This window comes from Struthio camelus, chromosome 23 (assembly GCF_040807025.1).
Source record: "Struthio camelus isolate bStrCam1 chromosome 23, bStrCam1.hap1, whole genome shotgun sequence".
Taxonomy (NCBI): domain Eukaryota; kingdom Metazoa; phylum Chordata; class Aves; order Struthioniformes; family Struthionidae; genus Struthio; species Struthio camelus.
The window spans coordinates 9,118,699-9,143,873 of record NC_090964.1 but is presented as its reverse complement, the minus strand read 5'-3'; the positions used below and the strand labels follow the sequence as shown (position 1 = coordinate 9,143,873).

The window sequence follows — 25,175 nt, the reverse complement described above, 5'->3', positions numbered from 1 at the left end:
GTTACTAAGTTCGAAAGATGCCTTCAGTACATTTTTTGAGACGATGGGGGAATGGAAGTGCCTGCATTCATGTCTAACTTGAGTCCTCAGAGAACAACCCAGTTATGAATGTTGTCCTCTGGGCAGTAACTGCCTCAGTCTCTGGTGCCAGCCTAGCAAGACCCTGTAAGTGCTTCTTTTACTGGATTTGCTGCTCTTTGAAGGTGCTGGATTGACAGTCCTGGCTAAGCAGCTTCCCTCTGCTTGTCCCCCTGCAGCACACAACATGTGAACGTGCTGCGTCCCTCACTTGTGAGAGGTGGAGAGGTCTCTTGACCTCCTGGTTCCCCAGCTTTTGCTGAGACACTGGCTTATTACTGCAGCATGCTGGCAGCTTCATTGGAAGGAGCCTGAGATTTAAAAGACAGGGAAGCTGAAACACATATAGGAGCAAACCAGCTGTTTCTTGTCAGAGCCTGGGGGAATGATGAGTATCCAGCTAGCAGTGTGGCTGCGTGAGTCTTTGTGCTGCTGGCAGAGGACGTGAACTTTCAGCCCCGCATGATCCACAGCCCTGCCTTGACTAATGTCTTTACAAAACCCTTTAGTCTTCCCTGTCCACCTGTCCCTGGCACATGGGAGTGTAAAGGGGCAAGGGATCCCAAGGGGAGATTGTGTTCTTCATAGCGAAGACAAGTAGGACAGACTTTGTGTGGCAGCTAGGAGCCAAGCAATCCAACTACTGCACAGGAGAGAGATCTGAGGAGTGGGAAGGATGGAGCGTGTATCTCCATCCATGTGATACAGCTGAGGGCTGGCAAAGGGCTGACTCCCCAGAAATAGCAATAAAAGCCGCTACTCATACTTAATTGAAAACATTAATTTTGCCTTGGCTGTCCTGTTCGTGCACCATATAATTCATGCACTACTGCACAATTTAGGAAGCAATGTGCTCTGTGAGGCACTCTGGGTAATCTCATGGAAATTGCTATGCAAATTAGCTGTAGCAAGGCTGACCAATAATTTATAATGCCAGGTGGAGCATGTTAGCCAATTGATTTGCATTTGTCATCAGGACTGTCCACATTTTGTTGAAAAACAACACAGATTTCCCAATTAGAAGTGAGCTCTGGAGTGACTCTGAACACAGGCTTCCGAGAGACTCCAAAAGACCAAGGTAGATGCTAGTGTTCATGACTGAGGCTGCCACAAAGGGGCAGCAGATTTTTCCTCTCCCTTGATGAAGATGTGTGCCTGGTTCATTAAAGTTTATCTCCTTCAGTTAAGTCGTCATGTGAGGGGGAAGTAGCCAAACAGCATGGTGAGTGTACTGTGCCTGTTTTTATGAGAAAACGTGAAATATGAAACGTTCCTCCTTACTCTTTTTTTCAGCCTATGAGCTGCAGGAATGCCCTGACCCTGAGCCTTTTGCAAATGGTGTCGTAAGAGGAGCCGGTTACAACGTTGGCCAGTCCATCTCTTTTGAGTGTCTTCCTGGATACCAGCTGATTGGTCACCCTGTCCTCACATGTCAGCATGGCACCAACAGGAACTGGGACCACCCATTGCCCAGGTGTGAAGGTATGGCTTTTGGGTCACGCAGAGAGCAGCCAGACTGGCATTTCTGGGGGGGAGGAAAGGATTCAGCTCTCCATTCTGGCCTCCTTTTGAGTTACCATTTTGTGAACGGGTTAAAAGTTTGTCTGGAAACAAAGGCATTGCTGGAGGCAGGCTGGAGATGAGCCCTTTGAGTAAAGCTTCAGCCCCTGAGGTGTTGAAACGTGTTAGACTCAGTGGGGTTGGTGTTCACCACTTTTCAGTCTAGTCAAAGGGAACAATGTGAACAGTTCAGAACCCAGGTTCATTTTTTGAGGTGGAGTGCTTGAATCTCCTGTTACGAGTGAGGACTATCTCTTGCTCTCAGTCCCCCTGCTGACGTCAGTGGGAATTGTGCTGAAAGAATGAAGCAGTACAAGGCCAGAACAATAACAATTGTCTGCTTTATTTCTTCAACAGTGTTCAGCCTCCATTGATTTAGCATTTTTAAGTAGCTGACCAAAGAGCTCTCCTCCTTCCCTGAGGCCCTAGAGGGCCTTGCAGGTACTAATTCTCTAGCTGATCCAATTTCCCCATGCTAGGGGTCAATATTGACTTTCTTTATAGATAGGTGGGGAAACACTGAATCACAAACAGTAAGATGGGTTTCCCAAGCTTGTTCAGGAACACAGTGGCAGACAAAAAACTCAAATCGAGACTACACCACTTCTCACCCCCCCATGTTTCTTTGGGGAGCACACAAACTGTATCACAAATCTTGTCTGCGAGCTCTTCACAAATGTGTTTCCTGGAGAGCTCTCCCTGCTCTCTTGCATGGCAACTATGGCATCACTCTTCCATGCTTATGCTAAAAAAAAAAAAAAAATCAACTGTGTTGATTTATTGGCCCTGTGAAATGACTGCTAACGCTTCATCAGGTTCACAGCTCACAGAGTCAGCCTGCTCTTCCTGGTTTTCTTTCTCGTTTTTTACTTTCCCCCTTTCACCAGCCTGCTATTTCATGCTGACATTGAGCATGATTAGAACAGTGTTTTATTGTCCAAAGTAAGGTTTTTGCCTTTTAGCAATTCAAACAACTGTCAAAATCAAAACTTTTGTGGTGAGCCAGTGTACCTTAATAATGAGGTAGAGAAAAGAAGCTTTGATCACCTTTGCTCTTTGTGTGCACAGCCTCTCCTGCTGGGCTGCAGTGCACTTAATAGTCCCTGCCATGCCGGATCCCAGGTAAAAGACCCTTGCAGCTGTAGGTACTCATAGTGTGGGAGGACTCTGTTCCTGTCATCTCTCTTCAGTGTGGCAAAGATGGCATCTTCAAAATGGTCTAGATAGTTCTTCAGTTACCTTGAACAGGATCTCCTTTCTGAAGGCTGTGTGCGTTATGATGACCCCATAGCGCTGGAGAGTGGATCTATCTCCTAGACATCAAAGCTGAAATGTCCAGATTCTCTTTTCCAGACTCCCAACAGGGCCTGGTTCAGCCTTTCGTCCTTTGGACCAGTGGATTGAGGTTTTGTGTGGTTCACTTTAGAAGAGTCTTTCATATGAACCCTTAAGAATTTCAAGGCTGCTTACTGAAGATTTCCTGCTACACCTCCTCTGAGCACAGGCCTTTATCCCAGCCTCCCCTACAGCACTTGGTTTGAAAGAGCTGTGGGAGAGAGAGGGAGGTGTGATATTGTTCCTCTTTTTTAAGTCCTAACTCCTTGAACTCCAGAGAACACAAAATGCAAAGAACTGGATCATCAGCCGCTCTTTAACTGACTCCAGTGGTGCAACAGGTGTGCACGAGCTGAGAAACCACCTGCTTGCTGAGTGCTCAGCCCACTAGACGCTGAGTGCTCCTGGTAAGGGTTAGTGTGGTGGAGGTGGCAGGATTATGCTCTTGTTTACCTCGGACATCAGCTTTGCCAGCTACAAGCATCCAGTTCTTCCTTCTTCACTGTGTTTCTTTAAGTAGCTGGCATGTTCTGCAGCATTTCTGGTAGCACGGAGGTGTGAAGGGTTAGGTACGTTTTGGAGCATTTGCTTTTTCTTCTCTGACTGCGCATCCGCAGTTAGTTGTTAGTTGAGTGAGTTAGTTGAGCTGTTAGTGCTGTTAAAGTCATTGTAGAACTTTCCTTTTCTGGCTGTTCCCTTAAATGCAGCCAAGCTGGGTGGTCCATTTTTGCCCAGCTGCAAGCAGTGAGGACTTGCTGTCTTAAGCTAACCGCCTCACCTTTCCCCTGCAGGGCAAAGCTTAAACCTCTTCTAATAAAAAGAGAAGTTGTAATTCTAAAGTAAGTATATAGAGGCCAAAGTTTCCAGCACCTCTTCAAGGAGTTTTCTCAGAGATCAGCAGGCTGCCTGCTGCTTAGCAGGGCAGAAAGGAACCAGGCCCCCAGGTTCCTTGGAAAATGAATGTATGGATTTATATAAATACACATGTTTTTCTCAGCTTGACAGACCGTGCGAGTAAGCAGAGCAGAACTAGGCAGTAAATATGTTGGGCCTGGCTCTAACCTCATGCCTGGCACGTCAAGTCAGGTCCAGCGTAGCAAAAGTCTGTGGAGCTACTCCTGTGCAAAAAAGCACAGGCGCAGAAGTGGGATCTGACCCGCAATATGCAGAAGGTATGAATGATGCTGCACGGATGGGTGCAGATAGCGCAGTAAGCTTGGATCTGGAAGCTTTATTGCTATATTAGCATAGTACTGAGCCTGAATTAATAAGCCGTGCTGGGAGGGGGAATGTATTAACCTAGACCTAGGACTGGGTTAATACAGCTACCTAGCTTCTAGAAGCAGGCTAGCGCAGATAGAGGACACTACGTACGTTTCCCCATGTGCGCCTACCTTCAATATTGCTGCAGGTTGCCTGCGGCACCCTGCAAATGTTATCATCATTCTCACTGAACTTCCATGCCGGGGAGGCCCAGAAGCTGATGCTTGTACCTGTGACACTTGGACCTGGAGACCGGCTGCAGCCCTTCTCCATTACCTTCAGTAGGATGTTGTCTTTCTGTCCCTGTCTTTGCTGCCTAGGCCGTTGCAAATTAAAGAGAGACAATTTTAAAGTTCATGTAGACCTGTAAAATACCTAGTGCAATAGAACTGTCTTCTTGATTAATGAATTGGATGCTGTCATACAAATAAATCGTCTTTCCCCCCCTTGCTCAGATGCACTCTGTGAAAAGCCAGCTGCTCTGTGAGTCTGGTCCAGGCCATGCTGTATGAACAAGTGGATGGATTTGCCCACTGGTGTGATCTGGTCAGGAGCTGTATTTTCTGTGCATGGGTGCAAACAGCTGGTGTAGCCCAAATACTCTCATTAGGGCATAAGATGGAGTTTATTCATGCACCTGGCTATCAACATCCATACAAAAAGCCTTCATAGTCTCCTTTCAGCTCTGAAGCACGTAACAAGTTTATTGAAATGGAATTAAGTTGAAAAGGTTAGATGTAGTTGTGACAGATCTGAATAGTTCAAGGCAAGCTAGACCAAGCTTTTGGGTTTGGATCCACCTGTATGCAGAATTGCTATCTTTTTTTAATCCAGCCCAGCTCTTAAATCACTGCATTTGCTGGCAACAATTCCTCCGTGTTACTCTGCTCCCTGCACATCATTCAGGTTTTCTGGCAGCAGTTCAGCCCAATGCCGTGCAAAGGGATTGGAGCTGAACTCTTCCTTTAGTGGTTAGGCAGCCAGCTCTGCCTCTAACTCGGAGGACAGCACTTGGGCCCCTGCTGAGGAACTGAGCGGGCTGAGGGGTTGGCAGGGATTTCAGCCTTGCTCAACTGAAGGGTGGAGGGGCAAGGAAGAGCAAATGGGACTTGCTCTTTTGGAGCACGTTTCTTCATTAGATTTGTTTTTCTGTTTGCTGATTACCTGCAGTGCCTTGCGGAGGGAACGTCACCACCCAGAATGGTACGGTTTACTCTCCTGGCTTCCCCAACCAGTATCCCAATTCCCAGGACTGCACTTGGCTCCTTACAGTGCCGGTGGGATATGGGATCCATCTCAACTTCACTCTGCTGCAAACAGAGCCCTACAATGATTTCATCACTATTTGGTAGGTACAGCAAAGATGTGAGGACTGACCAGAGTTGAGTTTTGGCTACCAAGGCTCCATTTCAGCAAAACACTCTTACAGCTCAATAGAGCACCCTTTGCTGCGGTGCAGGGGTGGTGCTGAGTTTGAGAGGGGTCTCACTGGGGAGATAAAGGGAGAGGAATTGGGAATTTTTCCAGCTCCTAGTGTCTGGTAGGACCTACAGATAAAGGGCCACGTGCTGCAAGGACCTATCAACACGGACAAGGTGATTGTCTTCAAACGTAGTTAATGTTGCACTCCTGAAAAATACGGGCAGGGACTGCAAAGAAAAGGTCAGTGAAGGGAATGACCTTCACTGGCCTTTTAAAGCAAGTGGTGGAAATCTCATCCTTTGGGTCTAGAAGGGAATCTGTACCTGAACGCTTAGCTTTTGTGGTGCCTTTGCTGCTAACTTCACTGGTGTCATGCAGATCACAGGGAGCAGTTCCACCCTTGGTTGTATACCAGAACCTCTAAACCTTCTAGGTCTTTCTTACCATTATTTTCTGTGATCATCAGCTGTTAAAAATGAAACACATCAAACCCCTGCAATGCCTGGGATCAGCAGTCACTGTCCCACCGGCATCAGTTTGGTCCAGTTACCATGGCTGGGGGATGAGCTGCCAATGGGGGAACGCAGATCGGCATCCCAGCTGCAGCGGGATATTGTTCGGATGCAGAGCCCTGCTCCTCATTCTGGAGTCTTTCATCAGCTTGTCCCTTTATCTCTGAAACACTGCTGAATGGAATAAGGGAACGTCTCTTGGGAAGCATAAGGGGCTTTACAGAGGAGACTTTATGAATGGTAAAGGGGGTCTTTATCTCAAGCTGAATTTAGTTGAAATGAATCTTATTCGGACTTGCATAGGAATTGCTTTTCACTTCTGATTTCTCCAACAGTCGTTTTCTGGGGCTCGTTTTTTTTTTTTTTCTTCCCCCGTTTGCAAAATCACTCTACATATAGATATCTGTCTATGGATAGAGGCTAAATGAAGGAAAAAACATGAGTAAATCATTTACGTTTGCCAGTGTCCTCTTTTAGCTTTTCTCTTGCGATCGGAGATATGTAGCCATACAATCAAACCTGATATCACAGAATGCAAAGGCAGCGCTAGTATTATGTTAAGCATAGGGCCTGGCCTTGGATGATTTAAAATGGGTGCAGCTCTGCTAAGGTTAATGAAATGGCACTGATTTTTCATATACTGAGGACTTTACCCCGGGCGTCTTACAGGCTAGGATCTTCCTGTCCAGTCTGGAGAAGGGAATGAAAACTATGCAGACAGGGAGTGGAACTCCTTTAGAAAACTGGCTCTAATTCTGCATGTTCTGAGGATAAAAGTGAAGTTTGTGTCTGCAGTTGTCTGTTGGGCCAGCACTTCACTGCCAGGAGAGATTCCCCACATTATAATAGTGGGGGAGAGGGGCTGGGGGTCCAGATTAGCTACCTAGAGAGCTGCTGGGACTCTAATATAGATGTGGAAAAATGAGGAAGGAGTAGGAAGAACAGAAAGGAGTTTCTGTGCGTACAGTGTAGGGGGTTGTTTGTTGCCTGGGATTGAAGATGTGTATTAACGCTCTTTTCTGGTGTTTCCGACCTGTGATTTTAGGGATGGTCCACAGCAAACATCCCCACAGCTTGGTGTATTCACTGGCAGCTCTGCTACGAAATCAGCCCAAAGCTCTTCCAATCAGGTCCTGATGAAATTCCACAGTGATGCAGCCAATGGAGGGATTTTTGCCGTTTATTTCTATGGTCTGTATTTCTTACTGAACAATGCACGCTTTATACCTTCCTACTGCATGTGGAGGGGACATGGATCGATTGTGGCTTGTTGTGGGGAGGACTAGTTCTGGGGAAGAGATGGTGTTTAAAAAAAAAAAATCACGCTTTAACCTGAAGCCTCTTACAAAGGGCCTGACTGTCACAGATTTGAGATTGGAGGTCTCTTATGTGATGGAGTGCTGGCACGTGGTCATACAATGTGTGCAGATGTGGAAATCTGTCTGTAATGTTGTGATAGTTCAACCACAGAGCAAGTGCCTGCAAACTAATAGTCATGGTGATGCTACGCCTGTCTCTCAAGGTGGTGCCTGTCAATACCATCCTCTCCATGGCAGATTCCATTATGGATAGCTCTGCTTTGTTTACCTAAAGCTCTCCTTCCTGCAGTTTTGGCGGGATACGGTATTGTCCCATCAAAGCTGTGCTAAACCGATTGGGTGGTCTTGCTGTCCTCTTTTAAGTGACATCCGTGTTCCAGCTGAGAGGTGACTTCATTTCTCTAGTGAGCAAACTGATTCTTGTAAATCCCTAAATTATTTGGGGATTCTTTAGGGTGAGTGTAGCTCATGCTAGAGAAATGTTAGGTATTACATAGAAATAAGAGCATTTCTTTCCACTACTAAACAAGGGCCCAACTCTAAACTGGATTAGCTAACAAGTTCCTATGGCAGTACTGGGATTTTGGAAAGTGAATGGAGACCTCCTCTTGCTTCAGTAATTTGCTTGCAACAACTTCAGCGAAGTCTAACATCAGTTGCACACAGAATCTGTGCAGAATGTCTTAGCTTATGTTCAGTTCCGAAAGGCAAGTATAGGTAGGCTAAATTTAAAGAATGTTTGCTAGGCTTCTGAGGGAATTGGTTTACTGCTGCAAAACACTGTAAGATTTATATTACTAGACAATGGTGCATATATAACGGTTATGCAAAAAATTATGGTTTAGACAGTTTGGCTCGGAAATGAGCAGTACATAAACACTGCTGCAGCTCAGCGAATGCTTCCTTTTTGTAATATGAATTACGTGCTATCATTGCTGTGGTTAGAGCCTATTAGCATATGTTGCTGTTCTCTAATCTTGGGAAGGCTTTATAGGGAGGTTTCTTTTGCTAGTGGTTTGTACGGGGTATAATAACGACCTGTAGGCATTCGAGGCATGAGTCATTTGTAACCTGCTAACCAGGTGGGCACTCTAGCTAAACTGCTCAGCCTCCTGCTGAAGCATCATTTACTGGTTTATTGCTCCCTTTGTACATGGAACTCGAACATAAAGTGTAACCCCAGACATTTAACTGATTGAGCTAGCTGGTTCTGGGGTGAGGCTCTTCCTTTTCCTCAGGTTTTCATGCTACGCTGTCGTGCCTTCCACTGCAGGAAAGCCTGAGAAAAAGAAAGGGAAAATGTCACCCCGGGATCAGCCAGCGCCGTCGGTTGAACCTTTTGCGTTCCTCTTTGGGGCGTGACTGCAGGAAATGGAATTTCCTCTGGATCTGTAGTGGTGTATTTTCATTTTTTTGCCTGCATGTTGGCAGATCTAGGACATAGGAGGCATCTTCCTTTAGCCTTAAATTGTCTTTTCCCATGCAGTGATGATCAGCACCCTTGTGCGAGAACCGTTGCCCTTTTAAATGCCTGCAAAGAAACAGATCCTTAGGGTGGAGGAAGGGAAACAAAAGAGTGATTCAGAGGACTTAGTGGTTCAATAGCACCCCTTGAAAAATGGTGATGTTGCACCTATTATTAAATGGGTTAGTAGTGCCAGCGCAATCTGATGTGTGAGCTGATGGGAAAGGGTTTTTATGATGCAGTAACTCAGGGGGTCCCGGCACGGTTTCAAGGACGGGGCTCTGTTTTGTCCTGCTGAGAACAAATGGACGCGCTTCTGGAGGAAGCTGCGCTGGTGCTGTATCACCCGTACGCTTAAACCATCCCAGTCGCAACTATATTGAAATACGGCCCATTGTGGAAAGGAGATAAATGCTGTAAATGCCAGGTTATCTTTCCACTTCAATAGATGCTGTCAAACACTTTTTAAGTAGCATTCAATTTTAATTTTTGTTAAGGTTTCCTTTCTGCCGCTCCCCACCATCAAACGTTTGTTTCAAAGCCTGCAAGTACCAGTGGCTCCCACCTGGGATGGCTCTGCACCGCGTAGCGGGAGGGGAGATTCTCCCCCACCTCCCGCTTCTATCCCTCCCTGTGCCGGGGCCGCGGCGACCGCGTCGCCCTCGGCCATGGCGGCGGGGATCGCTGAGCCGCGGCAGAGCCCCTTGGCCGGGCACGGTGCGAACGGGGAACGCAGATCCCTCCCTGCCCCAGGAGCCACGGCGCGCTGAGCTGCCGGGGCCGAGCCGAGACGCGGTGGCGGTTTTGGCCGCGGTCGGTGCAGGAGCTGGGTGGGAACTAGGTTATCTTGTCCTTTAGGCACCTCCCTGAAGGCCCTGCTTTTTTGGAAGGCGTCTGCTTGGCAGCTTCGGCAGCGTGCACCTCTTTACGTGGGCCAAAATGAGCACCTGGGAAAAATGGACTTTCCAAGGCAGTTTTAAAAATTGTAGCCTAAAGCCCAGTCTGCCACTTTGTTCTATGGAAAAATTTTTTTTTTTCAGTACATATTCACAGTGTTACTCTTTGCACGTTGGCCTTCTCCTGAGACTGATGTCCACCAGGCAGCCGCCGACTCTTGCTCTTTCTTCTGCAACGTCCCCCCGCTCCAGCACCTTCTTTGCACCCAAAGGTGAAGCACTGCGGTCAGTTAAGAGCAGGAGGGGTTTTTCTAGCAGCTGCTTATTTCTGGAAAATTGGAAAAACAGCTGGTGGGGAATGCTCTCACTTTTTCCCCTGCCTGCCATTTGTTCCACTGTGATCTTAAGGAGAAAAAAAAAAAAAGTGAAAAACCAAGGAGGTGCAGCCGCTGAAGGCTGCAGCTCCCCTCTCAGCGTACGAAGTCCTTACTCGTAGCGTGTCCGTTCGTTGCGCTTTTGTGCGGAATTGCAAAGAACGGGCAGGGAAGTCCAGATGCGGCACTTCCCTTTGATGCCGCTGTTCGAGTTGAGCTCGTTGCGCTGCTCCATGGTTGGCTTCGTCGTGCCCTTTGCGCACGTGGGATACAGCCTGTGTAAGGCCATCCCTCACGCTTCCGGGAATCTGGTGCGCTGTCTCCAGCCCTTGCCTGGGCACGCTAAATATCCTGTTTTTCCACACGTGCCTTTTGGGAAAGTATTATCCTACCCCAGGTTATGGGGGTAGGGTTTCTTTACATTGGGAAGGAGGATGGGGCATCTACTTCTCTACAAGTATACTTGGGCATCTGAGGAAATTATCCCAAGCCTCATCCAGTTGCTGCCCCGACTACTAGGTTTGCCACCATGCAAAGAGTTTGACATCATCGAGCTAGTAAGAATTAATATTCAGTGGCAGCTAGAGCCCCAGTATCTTAAATTAAAGGGCTGATATAAATTTCAGTGGAAGTTATGCTTGTCCGGGGTCAGGTGCAGGGGGAGCAAAGATGCTGAGCAAATAGCAGAAAATGTCTTTCATTAATATTCATTTAGTTCCAAGTACCATTTGTTCAATTTACCCATGTTCACAGCCCTTGCGCATTTATTTTCATAAGCAGCAAGGTTCTTGAGTCTTTTGCACCCATATGCTTATAAGCAGTACATTTGTTACATAGCATTTGCTTATATTTAATTTCTGATGGTAAGATTTGCTGATTGCAATGTATTTGGTCAGGTGTGTGAGTCATAAGGAATTGTTTATGCTCCTGAACTGGATGCCTTCTTCCCATTTAGCTGTGTGGTGCCACTGAAAAACGCCAAATTGGACAAAGACTTCAGTCTGCGCTGTTTTTCTTTACATGAGGCATTGACATGAACATTACATAGGTTACTTTGTGAATTGCAAGCTACATGCGGAATTTGCAATGCAAACCATTTGCACTCCTGGAATTATTTGCAGAAGAAATTAATGAATAATTCCGAGTTAAAAATAAATTGGTGCGTTTAGCAATCTTTGTTCAAGGGCAGGCAGTAAAGATGAAATTCTCTGAATAATTATTGTGATTTACTTGGCTCTAGAGCGATCTGAGATTTTTTCCTCTTCTATGGTTGACCTAATTCCATTGAAGTCACCAAGATGTTTTCTCTTAGCATCCCAGAAGATGCAGGTCATGTTGCCTCATGTCAGCATACGTCAGTCGTGGCTCAGCATTCATGCAACAGAGTAACGCTGTGTGGGCACCTAAATCTCTGTGCGTTGATGAAAAATCTTTGTTTCCTATTGGGAGTAAGAAACTGGAGAAAGACGCATTTGTGGATGAATGGCTGGAACTGGCTCTGTGGGGCTTGGGGCTGGGGGAAAAGAGCTGGTTGTGATTTTACCCGTGCCTTTCCCTCTCTCGGAGGGGGAGGATCTGCTCTGATGCCTGCTGTGCTTAAGGTGGAGAGGGCTATGGCCACGTTCATCCCCCCTGTAACATTTGCTCTTCTTTCCTTTGTTCTCTCGCAGCCTATCAGCTCTTCAGATGTCAACCCCCAACCGTTGTTCCCAATGCCGAAATCATCACGGAGAACGAAGAATTTAACATAGGTAGCTTTTCACAGTCCTCTTCATCCTCCCCCCATCCACTTTCCCCACCCTGGCAAGGACCACAGGAGGACACGTGAATGTTCTCCAGAGGCTGGTGCCCCGTAGCTACTGATTCAGGAGACTTGAAGAAGACACATTTAATTCTTTATGGCATGGGAAGGCATGTCTGACCCTGCTTAATATCTGACTTACCCACTGAATCAAAGTGCGTACCTGGAAAGTGCAGATTATACTGGTCTGACTGTCCCTAGACAGCTTCTCCTTGTTAGTGCAGGCAAAGTGGTTTGTCTTCTGTGAAAGCCCAGAGCTTGTTCAGAAATAGTCAAGAGATCTTTGCCACAATAATGGTTTTGGGCCTTCCCATATTTCAGGTGTTTCGGATATGCATTGTGTGAAAGTGTAGAGGCTGTTACTTTTTTTGAGAGCCTTTCACCCATATTGACTGTGTTTATTGTATTTTTGTTGCTGTTCTGTTGCATCCACGTTGTAAGTGTGTCTCCGACCAGTGAAATAGCCTTTTTCTTTTTTTTTTTTTTTTTTAAAGTACCTTTTCACACTGTCTCCTCTCTTTGAGGAAAAGTCTTCTCCTGAAATAGCTAGCATAAATCAGAACCGTTTCACTGGTATGAAGTTGTTTGCGCCAGCTGAGAAGCTAGCATGTATTTCAACCCTTTTTTTTTTTTTCCCCCTGCACAGTCTGTATCATTTATATCACATACAAAGCCATCGCGATACCAGGGTTGTAGCGGAGAAGGAGCCAGGTGCAACAGTCCCAGGAGAGCACAGCACTGTCACTTGAAAGGTGTTGCTGTACCCGAGGAGGCAGCGAGTGTGGGTGGGATGACCTGTGAGGTGTAGACCTGCGCATCTGTTAAGTCCTCCAAAAAAGTCCAGAGTGGAATATAAATAGACCTGAAGCAATGAGGTGAATGTTGTTTTTACTTGCTGGTGATTTCATCTCATAAAATAGCTGAATTGTGCAGCTATTGTGCAGGACTCCAGCAAATCATGGATTTGAGTCTCTTTCTAAAACTAGTTAAGGAAGGACCTGCTGCCCCAGAGCCCAGTGGCAGAGATAGGATTTGAGACGTCTTTGCACCCTGTACTAACTTCTCTTCCCAGGGCATGTTTCAGCATTAATGAATTGATTCTTCTCCTTAGCTTAGAAAAGATCCTTCTTTTCTTCTTCTGCCTGTAGGTGATGTAGTGAGGTACAGATGCCTTCCTGGCTTTACCTTGACTGGAAATGAAATCCTGACCTGCAAGCTGGGCACTCATCTCCAGTTTGAAGGTCCTCCACCCACTTGCGAAGGTAATGCTTCAGGGGCTCAGCATGCCGACCAAAGCTTTCTTATCCAGAGACTGCTGCAAAGCTGTGGAAATGTAGTGGGGAAGGCAGCAAGCTGGATGGCAGCTGAGGGAGGGTTTCCCTTGCAGATACTGAGTCTTTGAGGTGAATTTGCAGACCTCCGGGGTCCCAGTAATGCAGAACCAGCAGGTGGGGCCTTGGGTGGAGGGTGCTCTGACCACGCTATGTTCAGGTGGCACTTGCAGGTCCTCCAGAATGAAAAGCCACTCCCGTAGGACTGGATGGCTATGGGGCATGAGGGACAGAGGAGAAGCAGGGTTTGCATCTGGGGCAACTGCTCCCAGCCCTGCCTTTTGCTGTGCCAGCCAGAGCATGAGGCAGGGGGGTGGTTTCCCAGCCAGCTCAGCTTGCACGACCCCTGTTTCACTGCTGGAAGGTGCGAGTAGCCAAACCGAGCTGCTTCTGGCCCCCTCGGCGAGACACCTCAGTGAGGGGAACGGCTGTTCTCCTCGCCTGCCTCGCTTCCCGTTCCGGCACCGTGCCCCTTGGCCAGGTTCAAGCAGCAGCAGGCAAAAAACAAGGAGAGGGATTTGCTGGGTGACTTATTGCAGCACCTCTCCAGTAAATGACAGGGGAAGGTCCCCCACAGCCCTGCTGGCGGCTCCTGGGAGTTTGAGGGCTCTCCAAGCCGTCCAGGAGGATTTGTCTTGTGTTAGGTAATCCAGAGTTAGGCCCTAAGGACCCAATTCAGGAAAGCACTTTAAGGTTATAATTTCCTGAATTAGGACTGACTGAAAACTTGCTGAGCGGAGTTCTGGCGTACTGGACGCCTGACTGCGCTCATGAAGTCAATGAGCAGTCGTCCAGTCGTCCTTACCCTGGGAGCGGGGAGGAGAGCTGCTTCTCTGACAGTTTGCCAGTGATACATGAAGAGCCAAAGCAAGGAAGAGCAGACTGCAGCAATGTGAATTCCTCCGGAGAGGCAAGCCGGGGAGGAACAGCTTCTCTATTAGTGCCACAAAATGTATTAGATGGGAGAAAAATGAATGCCTCAAGCATGATGCATTGTGTACCTTGCTGCTGCTCAGAAGGGATCCCAAAGATGTTTCCATGCTGCCATGTTACCTTATTTATCCTCTAGATTCCTACTGGTACTTTTGCTCGCTCCAGCTGTGATTATTTCATCATCTTCTTTCCCTCCTATCTGAACATTTTTACCATATAATGGGATATTTTTCTGTAGCTTTATTCTTTTTGAAATAGCATGAACTGAAGGAGAGAAAGGGAGGTCATTCAATTATTTACTGATGGTTGTTAGCCTGGGGGTAAGGGACTGCTTAAATTACGTCTGGCCACCAATTTATAGAGGTCAAAAAATCACTGATGGGATTAAGGATTTGGAAAGAATACGCTGTTCTTTCTGGATAGTTCTGGCTGTTTTCTATTAATACAAGTACAGCATTTGCACTGGTTTTAGAGATAATTATGGATAAAAAAGATCCCTTTCCGTTTATGCTTTTTTGTTCGCTTTCTGTGTTAGCCTCCTCTTCTGGGGTGTTGCCACTGGCCTTCTGTTTATTTAGTGCTTTCAGCTGGGCTGAGTATTTCCAGAAGCTGAGTGGAATCTAGTGATTAGATCAAGGAATTGGAGTTTTTAGATCCTAGTTAACAACTCCATGGGTGACTTGGAAGAAGCCTGTAGTTCCGTGCCTTGTTTTACCCCCAGAGAATAAAGTTTCCAGGCCTTTGAGAGAGCGTTTTGGAACTTGAAAAGAGAACAGTTGCTTGGTTGTAATGCCGTTGATTTTGAAAGCCACATCAGCATAGAACTGAAACGATGCAAAGATGGTTGAACCAGCTTGTTCATATTGTTGCTTTTTTCCCCTCCTTTGGATGTGGCAATTGCTCAGATTCGTGGAAATGCAGCATGCTTCGTTCGGAGCCTAAATCAGGATTGGGGGATTCTCTGTGGAACCCCAAGGATCTAGGTGTCCACTGAAAGTAAGCAGACGGGAATTGTGCTCTATCTTGACCTAGTCGGTCAAGATAGACCTTGGCCATGGTGTTTTGTGCTTTCTTCCTTCCTCTGCAGAAAGGGAAGATTGATTTTCTGTTGTTTTTCCTTCACTTTCCCTGTAGTGCACTGCCCAATGAATGAGGTGATGACAGACTCCACCGGTGTGATCCTCAGCCAGAGCTTCCTGGGAAGTTACCCCCACTTTCAGACCTGTTCCTGGGTAGTGAAAGTAGAGCCTGGGTATAACATCTCCCTCACCATCGAGTACTTCCTGAGCGAGAAGCAATATGATGAGTTTGAAATCTTTGATGGTAAGAAAGTCACCAGGTTGCCTCATTTAACAACTGAGGGGAAAGGAAAGAAATAGCAGTGCTGTTAGTTGTTAATCTCGGTGTTCCCAGAGCACCGTGGGGAAAGCTTTTCAATAGCGCAATAGACCTGTAACCTTCTGCTGGACTGAAAGCAAGCTCCTCCTGAGACTCATTGATTTTCTGAATAAGAAAGCATCAGTGATTTGATTTTTGGATGACTCTGAAGTGTTTTTCCCTGAGGAAGGAGTTAGCAAGCTGGTGGAAGACTTGTGGTAGATGTTTCGGGGAAGGGACGAGTTGGTAAAGTGAGAATTTAATCCTTGAAGCCCGTGCAAACCAGGTTTCCTAGGCCCATGAGCTCTCAGGAACTGAGAGGTAACCTGTGAGCGTTCACAGTGATGTAGCTCTGCAACCAAATGCAGAATGCAGGTGCTCTGCGGATGCTCCTGAGGTTGCACCTTGTGACCTGAGCTGAAGGCATGCTGCCTGGAGCAAAATTCTGGTCTGACTGCAATTAATAGAGCTTTATTTGCAATTGGTTTCCTGGGAGCCAGGTGTACGCATGAGGACTCCTGTTCACAGAATGAAACCTGAGCATGAGCTGTCATTCTTAGGCTTAGAGTGGAGCGGAAGCTCCTGCGCTGCAGTTTGAAAATGTGTCTGTTCCTTCTGCAGGAACACATCTTGGCACACAAAGCCCAAGAGTGACTGTTGTTCTGTGTCAGCCCTGACTTTCACTCGTTCCATCCTTTCTTAAAGGTCCCTCTGGCCAGAGTCCATTGCTCTTGTCACTGAGTGGGAACTACTCTGCTCCGTTAACTGTTACCAGCAGTGGGAACAAAGTCTATCTCCGTTGGTCTTCTGATCATGTCTACAATAGAAAAGGCTTCAAAATCCGCTACTTTGGTAAGTACGCGGCAGAGACCAGATGCCTCCGCCAAGAACATGGCCATCTCTTCAGCTAAGAATTGCTGTGAAATTGCTACAGAGGGGCATAGGCCATCTGTGTCAGGAGAAGGTGCCAAGCTGGCCTCCTTCTGAGATCTCCGCAAGAACTGCCGAGGCTTCAGGAAGTAGGTTTATTTCCAGCAGAAAACTTAAAGCTTTGGCTGGGTTTCCTTGACCGGTCTCAGGAACCAGAACCAGAATAGCTTTACGCAGCCATAGACAGACTGGCTCTGCGTGAATGATACCCATCACTGTGCAGGCTGTGATGCCTGCACAGCTAAGGGAGTCCTACTCTTGGATTGTCTGAGCAGCATAGTTTTTTGCCGGCTGTTGGCTTAGGAGTGAAGTATTGATTTAGCCCGTTTATTCCAGCTTCAGGCCTTCAGAAAGTGCTCTGCTGATTGTAATTCACAGTGAAGATTGCCATGTTACTAAATGATTGTGTCCTTGCAGTGATGAGACCCGTTAGAGATGTTCAGTGATTAACGTCGTGAAACACAAGAACTTGAGATAGGAGCTGCTTGCTGCGTGAGGCACAACTTACACGTGGCTTGTTGTGTTACAGCACTTGCAGGGAACTGCCTAAAACACATCCTGCTCCTGGTCAGGCATTCTGCCGCGCTCTCAGAGCAGCGTGACTCTCTCCTTTACAGCAAAGTCTTAGTTGTTTATTGAGCAAAAACTCATTACTGGATACTGAATGTTTGCTAAGAATTCCTTAAAATTCCTTACCATTTTTTGGAACTTGGCGAATCTTAATTAAGGGACGTTATAAAACTGGGTAGAGAACTTGCTTGCATGTCATAAATAAATAATGACATTACTCAGTAAATGAATTAAGTAATATTTAATTATCAGAAATTACTAAGCTGAGTGAAACTTGGATATTAGCCCTGCACTCTTTCACCTGTTGACTTTGTATTTATCCATCGCTGGTTCTGTGTTTCCTGTACAAGCTTAGGTTATGGAAAGCGCCATGTAGTTCCTGACAACAGGAAGGAAATTTGTCTTGATATGACCCATCTACTGCCTTGGATATGTGCAGTTACTTACTTATTTTGCCTCTGCCCTTCTCTCCAGCTCCTTACTGCAGCCTCCCACAACCCCCAGCGCACGGACTGATTCTCGGCCAGACTGGTCTGCACCCAGGGAGCACTGTCCGGTTTGGCTGTGACACAGGATACCGTCTCGTTGGCCACAGCGTGGCCACCTGCTCTCAGCACCCTCAAGGCTACTTCCACTGGGACGAAGCAATCCCACTGTGCCAAGGTGAGAAGGAGGCAAATGCGTCCATACAAGGGTCTGCACCCTCTAAGCTCCTTCTCACGCCTGAGTCAGGTGAGGTATTGAGCTAGGGAGGACTAAGTAAAAATGGTGCAAAAATGAAAACCTGTTCTAATTGCCACAGTTCTCTGCTGAGAAAAGACTACCAGCTGCAGGTAGGCAGTGTGAGGTTGTCCCCTTAATACAAGTCCTTGGGAGCAAGTGAGGAAGAAGTGAAGGGAGCAAAGGGTCACTGTCTGGGTAGGGGAGAGAAAGCCGGTCTGTGCATAGGGCTTCCCTATCTGAACGCAGGCACAACCAAGCCTCGATTAAGCACAAGAGAAGCTGTTGTTTGGAGGAATCTGGGGAAGATGTCAGGAACGTGGGGGTCATCCTGACTTTTGGTGGGATGGGGTTTCCTCTAGCATTTCTGGAAGTCCCCTCTTAGGTCTGTGTGTTAGTGGGCGATGAAAGATTTCTCAGGATTCAGATGGTGCCCAGTTTCTGTTGGCTTCGCATAAGATTTAGGCATGTAGTTGTTCTTTCCACATCTCCTCCTAATTAACTGTAATCGTTATGACATACCATACTTAGCACATGGCTCCTTCCAGGCGTGGGAGTAGAGGGGAGGACAGGGCAGCCTGCCCCAAGGGGGTTTGCTTTCAGGCTGTTTTATCTCACTCACTATATTCACTTTCTGATTGCACCTTTTTTTTTTTTTTTTTTCAATTCAACAATCAGCTGTTTCTTTGTGTTGATAAAATGCCCGTCTTTATTCTGATGAAGACTTTCAGTGTCTTTGAACATTCATCCATGTTCCGAGGGAACTGAGCACTGGGGATTAATATTGCATCGACTTCCCTGGAAACTAGCCAGAGAACAGAGGCAGCGTAGGCAAAATCTTACCCCGCTCTCTGCATTGCTGCCCTGTCCCGCTTTAAGGAAAAGCGGGGTTATTTAGTGTGAGAGTTACCGAAAAATCCCTTTTGTGCTCCTGAATCACTTGGGCCCTTTCGAGAATACACAGGAGAATAAGCAGTTCTACTTCTGAAGGTTTTTTCTTATGATGTGGATGCTTATATCCATTTGGAGCCCTCTCAAGGGTGTGTTTGTATCAAGGTGAATGACAAGAGGTTAAACCAAGCCCCTGTCGCTCAAAGAGCTGTGCCCTTGGCAAGGGGAGCTGGGAAGCCGAGCAGCAGCTCAAGCGGTGCATCAGCTTCGGCAGCAACGCGGGCTGGGGCAGGGGCCGGGGGCTGGAAGGAGCCGCTGGGTCGCGCAGCGAAGCGCCCGTGTCAGCCGGGGCTGTCGTGGCTGCTGAGGCTCGCGAGTCGCGCTGGAGCAGCGCGTTAGCTCAGGCTGAGCGATTTCTCTCATGTGCTGGATCTTGTATGAGCAAAACCATATCATCCAGCATAGGTAACAACGCGGCAAAGTGTTTGCTGTCCTGGTGTTCCGGACTACCGCCCGAGCCTTGCCTTCTGTCCACGGGCTGCGTTTCCTTGCTGGAGGCAGTGGTGTGCAGGGGGCACACCAAGGCAGAGAGGAGGGGGAATAAGGTCTGGAAACGGTGGCTCCGGCAGTGTTACTGAGCTCAGCCGGAGTCGGGAGGGCCTTGTCCAGCTCCGTGCTGTTGTTTCTCCAGGCAGAAGGGATCTGTGAGCAGGACTTCCCTCAGGAGCTGCACAGAAAATGGGAAACGCCTCTCGTGGCGGAGGGGGTAGCCTGGCAAAGCCATCAGCCCGTGCCAAACTCCGGTGCCGGTCCGTGCTGTCTGGCGGTGTATGCAAAGGATGCCAGTAACCAGGGTGGGAGGAAGTGGGAGATCTTCCTCCCAGCTGCGCTCCTCGCTGGGCTCAGCGATGGGGTGCAGAGGCGTGCGGGAGGACGCCGGGGTTTGCCACTAACCCGGGGAAGTGCTCGCCCCTTCCAGCTTCAGGCGCTAGCTTAGCTGGGGAGGTTGTCCAGACGGCCCCCTGCTATAGCCAACAGAGAATTTGGGGACCAAGCGGTAGCATTTCGAGTGGGCTCCGATTTCCCCGCTGGAGGTGTGAGTCTGTCCCCGCTGGCTGCACAAGGAGCAATTCAGACTGAAGCCGGCCGTTGGGAGCGCCCCCAGGAAGAGCCTGCCTCGCTCCACTGACTGCCGGGGAACCGGCTGGTGAAGCTGCATCCTGAAGGTGGAGTATCCCCTCTGCGTTCTTGGGAAAGTCACCTGCTCTCTCTGTTTCCCGGTATTTACAACAGGAATCTTAATACTTGCCCATGGTTACCAAGTGCCTGGAGATCCATGGCAGCAGATAACCGAGTAGCAGCAAGGCTGAGTCTGAGAACTGGCAGTGGAGCAGCTCCCCCGCCTGGCCTTGCGGAGGTGGTAGCCCGTGCTGGCTCCCTTCTTGGTGCCCAAATTCAGCCACGTAAAATCCAGCACATCTTTTTTTGCATTGCTTTCTAAGCCAACTGGCAACCTTTTGTTTTGGGCTGTACTCAATTGTTCATCCTTTCCAGTGGCCAGGACCACATGGCAGAGGTCTGGGAATTCAACCCACAACATGAAATAAATTGCTCGTACAATCAGCTGTGTCAGGAGGAAGGGAACTGGGGTCCCCATAAACACATGGTCTAGTTAACAAATGCCACCTCCTGTAGCTCCCCTCTGCCAGCACATAATCCTCCTTCCCTTTCCTGATCCCCTTCAAATAATCTTTATTATGTGCTCAGTCCTAGCTGACATTTATGGAAGCAGCAGAGAATATTCTGCAGGGAACAATCTTGCGTTGGCACAATGGGGGAGAACACAAGATGATCTAATATGCCTTCTCTATCGCTGCTGCCTATTTTTAAGCTGCTTTGTTTTTGGAATCCCAGCTGCAGATTTGCTTTCATGTGGCCTCTGTCTCCTTTCCCAGCACATTTTCTTCCTGCAGACAGAGCTTTCATACCTCTGAACCCCCATAAGCACCTCCTTTTTCCCTGGATCTGACTCTCGGTGGGTCCGTCGTAGCCGAATGTTAATTTTGCCTTTCCCTGAAAACGGCTTTTTTCTTTCATCCCTTCTGATTCCCTTGACTTGTAGTGCCCACAGTTGGAACCTCAGAAAAGCTCTTTAGAGCAGATGACAAGTGTACTGCCACCCCAAAAAGTTAAGCCTCTCTCCTTCATGCTGGGCCCTCTAAATAAAGACTTAATAGTACCACGTTCTGCTCAAGGATGCCAAGTTTGCGAGGAAGGACAGCGTCATGCTGCAGCTTGCAGGGTACCAGAGCCCATGCGGTGCAGCGGTCAGCACTCCCAGTTAGCGCTCTGATTCCTCTTCGTGCTTCAGCCTGACCATCTGCAGGTGAAGAGGGTAATTTTTTTTATTACCATTTTTGGTGGCTTAATGAACTTTTTAGTTAACTGCACCTGGCCTGGATGGTCTGCTTTATTGCTTCCTATCTGGATTATTGCTAACTCTCTTTAGTGTCGGGGCAGGGCTTATGCAAAGGAAAGGCTCCAAATAATCAAACAAACCACTTGACAGGAATGCAAATGGAGCTTGCCCAGGCAGGAGGGCTGACCGACACTAAGTGATCCTACCATCGTGAAGATAGCAAGTTGCACCTAAACCCCACGGACTTGGAGCAAAAGCTGGACTTACTCTGTGTTCATACCTGGTGTCCCAGCCTGTTGGTGTCCGTGCTTCAGTTTCCCTGCTGGCTAATGGCGATAATGAGTTTTGGCTGGTGGCAGAGAATATGCTCAGGCTATACAGCCCTTAGCTCTGTCTGTCCCCCTGGGAAGACTTGGGCCTGTCCTCAGGGGTGCGTGAAAAAGGAAGGAGACGTTTCTTGCTGTCTTTATCAAGAGCTTGCTGGCTTCATGCTTTCTCCACCGGCCTCTGTGCCCAGCTCCACCGGTGGGAACTTCCTCACTGCTCCCTGGGCCCAGAGTCTTTGTGTCCTCTTTCAATTGTAGACCTAAGCACCGTGATCTCTGTCTCTCCTTTCTCTCCCTGGCTCCCAGGAGCGGAAGAGAACTGAACAGAGCGGGGGGCAGTGGCCAAGGAAGGGGTCAGCTTTCTTTCCAATCTATTTGATTGAATGTAACATCAAAAAGTTGTAATAATTGTAAGATGACAGTGGAAGAGTAGGACTTTCTGTTGCCTCAGAATGAAATTGGTATTCAGCGTGACTGCTTGTCTAGACACCCAGCCTTGTAGAGAGATTTGCCAAGCTCCTCAGCTGAGTGAAATGACATACATATGATTATCATTTCAACCAGCGATGTGCCCGATCGTGCTAATTTGAGCCTGCTGAATTACTCACACCTATTAGCACCACTCGCATCTGCAAGGGGCTGTGTAATTGTGCTCCGGGCTGGGGCTCCCACCGACTCAAGTACTAGTAATGAGATAAAAGCATCTTGGACCTTTGGTGGTAGAAAGCTCCAGTGGTTGTGCTTAGGCTGCGCCCAGGAAGTTTGGTGTCTCCTTTCAGCACTCAGTGAGGCCCACGTCACTGGAAACCAACTTTCCTAAGGTTGCTGCTTTTCTAACCCTAGTTTGTGTGCAGAGGGACTAACAGGCAGGTGACCAGGTTTTAGAGTATCTGCTTGCGACTCAGGAGATGTAGACTTAACCTCCAGCTCATGTATTAGGTGAGCAGGAACAGCTCTGGCTATTCTAGCAAGGAATGAATTTCCTTTGGAGCGTTTTAAAACTGCAGATAATCGTTTGGATTAGGTGTTGGCCACCAAATCAGCGGTTGCCAATGGGCTCTGCTCATCTCTGTGCCCTGCCTGGCTGGCAGCCCCGCTGGCTGCTGGTCTCGCGGTGGCAGCGTCACGGTGCGCCGGGAGGCCCCTACCCGCTGCCGTCCCGGGCCCATCTGGGCTGGCGGGCTGCAGGTCTGCAGTCCAAGGGAGATGGGCTTTCCCCAGAGGCGAAACTCACAGAGAGGGGTGGGAACCCACTTGCTGTTTTTGGAGGCGAGTCTGGGTGTAGTTTCCCAGCTCTTGCGAATATTAGCAGAAAAAAACACATTTGGGTGACAGACTCCCAGTGCTGGTTTTCCCAGCGGTAGGAAAGGGGGTAGCAGGGCTCGCAGCGTGTTGTGAAACTCTTGCAGCGCCAGTGAGCCTGCCTGTGGCTCACGTTTCGCTTTCCTGGAGACCTGCCTGCCCTTTCTGCCCTGTTTGGCCGCTCTCCGGGCCACAGGACCCACAGGACGGAGGCTCTCAGCCTCGGCAAACGGTGCAGAGCGGCTTCTCCGAAGTGCTGCCATCTTGAGCGGCCGCTTGGCACTGTGCCTGTTGATATCGGTTCTCCTCTGAACCTCTCCTCTTACCTTCTCATCCGTAATGCTAAATTTAGCCCTGCTTCTGCCACAACGTAATTATACAGTTTGCTGCCTTATGTAATCCAGAAGTGCTGCTGGAGAGCGTTTTTAGACTGTTGCTGCTGTGAGATGTAAATACAAAACATTATTGCTATCTGTTTCTTTATCTCTGTGTGAAAAGTTGTGAATACTGAGTTGATTTTGTATTATAGATATTTAGAAAACAAGAGCCAGAGTCTCTTCCAGTAGAAGCTGGTGTTCGCTGTTGGCTTTGCTGTTGCCACGCTGATAGATAGGAGCTGCAGATCTGATCCTGTCTTTGAAAGTGGGCATTCATTGCAGCATCTGAGGCTCAGTAGGGTGCTGGAGCTTTCCTAAATAGCAGAGCTTGAGATCTGGGGTTTTGGCTTACTTACTGCAGATCTGTGATAAAACTGGAAGCCGACTTTGATTTTCTTGGCTGTGTTTTTTTCCACTCCTCCTTCGCAGCTGTCTCCTGTGGAGTTCCCAGAGCCCCAGAGAACGGTGTCGTCTTTGGCAAGGAGTACACCGTGGGCACCAAGGCCGTGTACCACTGCAACCAGGGCTTCCACCTGCAGCCCGGCGAGGAGCCCACCGCCGAGTGCCTGCATGCTGGGCGCTGGAGCAACGGCAACGAGCCCCCGCGCTGCGTCGGTGAGCGTTGGCAGCCAGCTCAGTCCCCCGGGGAATTCAGAGGGTCCCGTCAGTAAGGTCTCCCTGCTCTAGGGGAGACCGCTCTGCCTCACAGGTGGAATATTCAGGGCACCAGGTTTCAAATCCTGCGTAGCGTGGGTACGATGCCCTCTCTCGTAGTGCCTTGGTTTCCCACCCGTAAAGTGGAGGTGCTAATACTGGTCCCTTTGTTGAAAAGCCATCGCTCTTGCTGAAACATCCACGTGCCCTGTAGTTAAATCGTCTGTTAACTCCTCTGCGTCTCATTTCTTTTCCCCGACTCGCCACGTTTGGATTTTAGCTGTCACCTGTCCCGATATCAACAGCATTGCAGTCGAGCACGGTCGGTGGCGGTTGACCTACGAGATCCAGTACCACTACAACGCCCAGCTCATGCTTATCTGTGACCCTGGCTACTACTACACAGGCCAGCGGGTCATCAGGTGCCAAGCCAACGGCAAGTGGAGCGTAGGCGAGCCGATGCCGACCTGCAAAAGTAAGAGCTGTGCATCTCCGGACCTGGCCGGGGCAGAGCAGCTGCCCTGGCTGTCTCGGGGCGAGGAGGGGACGGCTTCTGTTTTCCATTCAGCATGTGCGTGAGCTCTGTTGGTTGCGGGCAAAGGCACCGCAGCCCTGGCTGCTCTCGGCAGCAGCTGAGAGCATGGCTGCAGAGTTGCTCTGGTAGAAGAGAGTTTGGATGAAGGGAGAGGTCGTATGTTGATCTGGTGCTTGGTTTAATCTGAACACTTCTGGAAGAACTCGAGCACATTTGCTCATCTGTTGCTGTCAACGTCCCAGCAGCTTAGCTGTCACTGTTGCCAGCTGCTCTGAAGTTTGCTTTTAAGAAATAAAATATTCCAATTTAAAACCTAACCTCTTCCCATCTGACGCAAACGCCAAGTTTATGAGGGTAACGGTGTCACCTGTAAATCCAAAACGCTCTTGGCAGACAAGCAGCCCTCAGTCACTCTGACATGGCTGCTGTGCTTTGGATGTTTTCTGTTGTCAAAGTTGAGGGAGTTTCTCTCTAAGCACAGATAGAGTCAGAAAAATTTCTCCTTTGGAATGGCAGCGTTCCCTTCCCTCCTGGCTCCCTTTGCTTCTAGAGATGCCGCTGCCGACTTCAGTGACAGATGTAGTTTTACCCCTGCTAGCTCTGCAGCCAGTTCCGGGAGCGTGAGCCTGACCCCATTTTATTTCTTCGGCATTATTGCCTCCTAAATTCAAATGACAGAAACTTGGCAATGCACTAAGGTCAAAAGGACCCAGTGTGAGTCTCTGATTTCTTGCTGAGTTTGAAAGCTCCGGAGGGTTTGCAGATCTGTAAGGTAAGTTAAATAA

General features: G+C 48.4%; 1 protein-coding gene across 4 annotated transcripts in view; it reads left to right on the top strand.

Moving 5' to 3' along the window:
* The window catches only part of CSMD2 (CUB and Sushi multiple domains 2), a 373,566-nt gene that overhangs the window by 309,369 nt on the left and 39,022 nt on the right, over positions 1-25,175 (top strand). For all 4 annotated transcript variants that reach the window (XM_068917408.1, XM_068917409.1, XM_068917410.1 and 1 more), the window contains 10 exons: positions 1,372-1,560; positions 5,407-5,584; positions 7,216-7,361; positions 11,895-11,975; positions 13,174-13,287; positions 15,424-15,612; positions 16,372-16,518; positions 17,641-17,829; positions 23,631-23,816; positions 24,136-24,330. In XM_068917408.1, the coding sequence (XP_068773509.1) occupies positions 1,372-1,560; positions 5,407-5,584; positions 7,216-7,361; positions 11,895-11,975; positions 13,174-13,287; positions 15,424-15,612; positions 16,372-16,518; positions 17,641-17,829; positions 23,631-23,816; positions 24,136-24,330 (1,614 nt within the window). The remainder of the gene's footprint in view (positions 1-1,371; positions 1,561-5,406; positions 5,585-7,215; positions 7,362-11,894; positions 11,976-13,173; positions 13,288-15,423; positions 15,613-16,371; positions 16,519-17,640; positions 17,830-23,630; positions 23,817-24,135; positions 24,331-25,175) is intronic.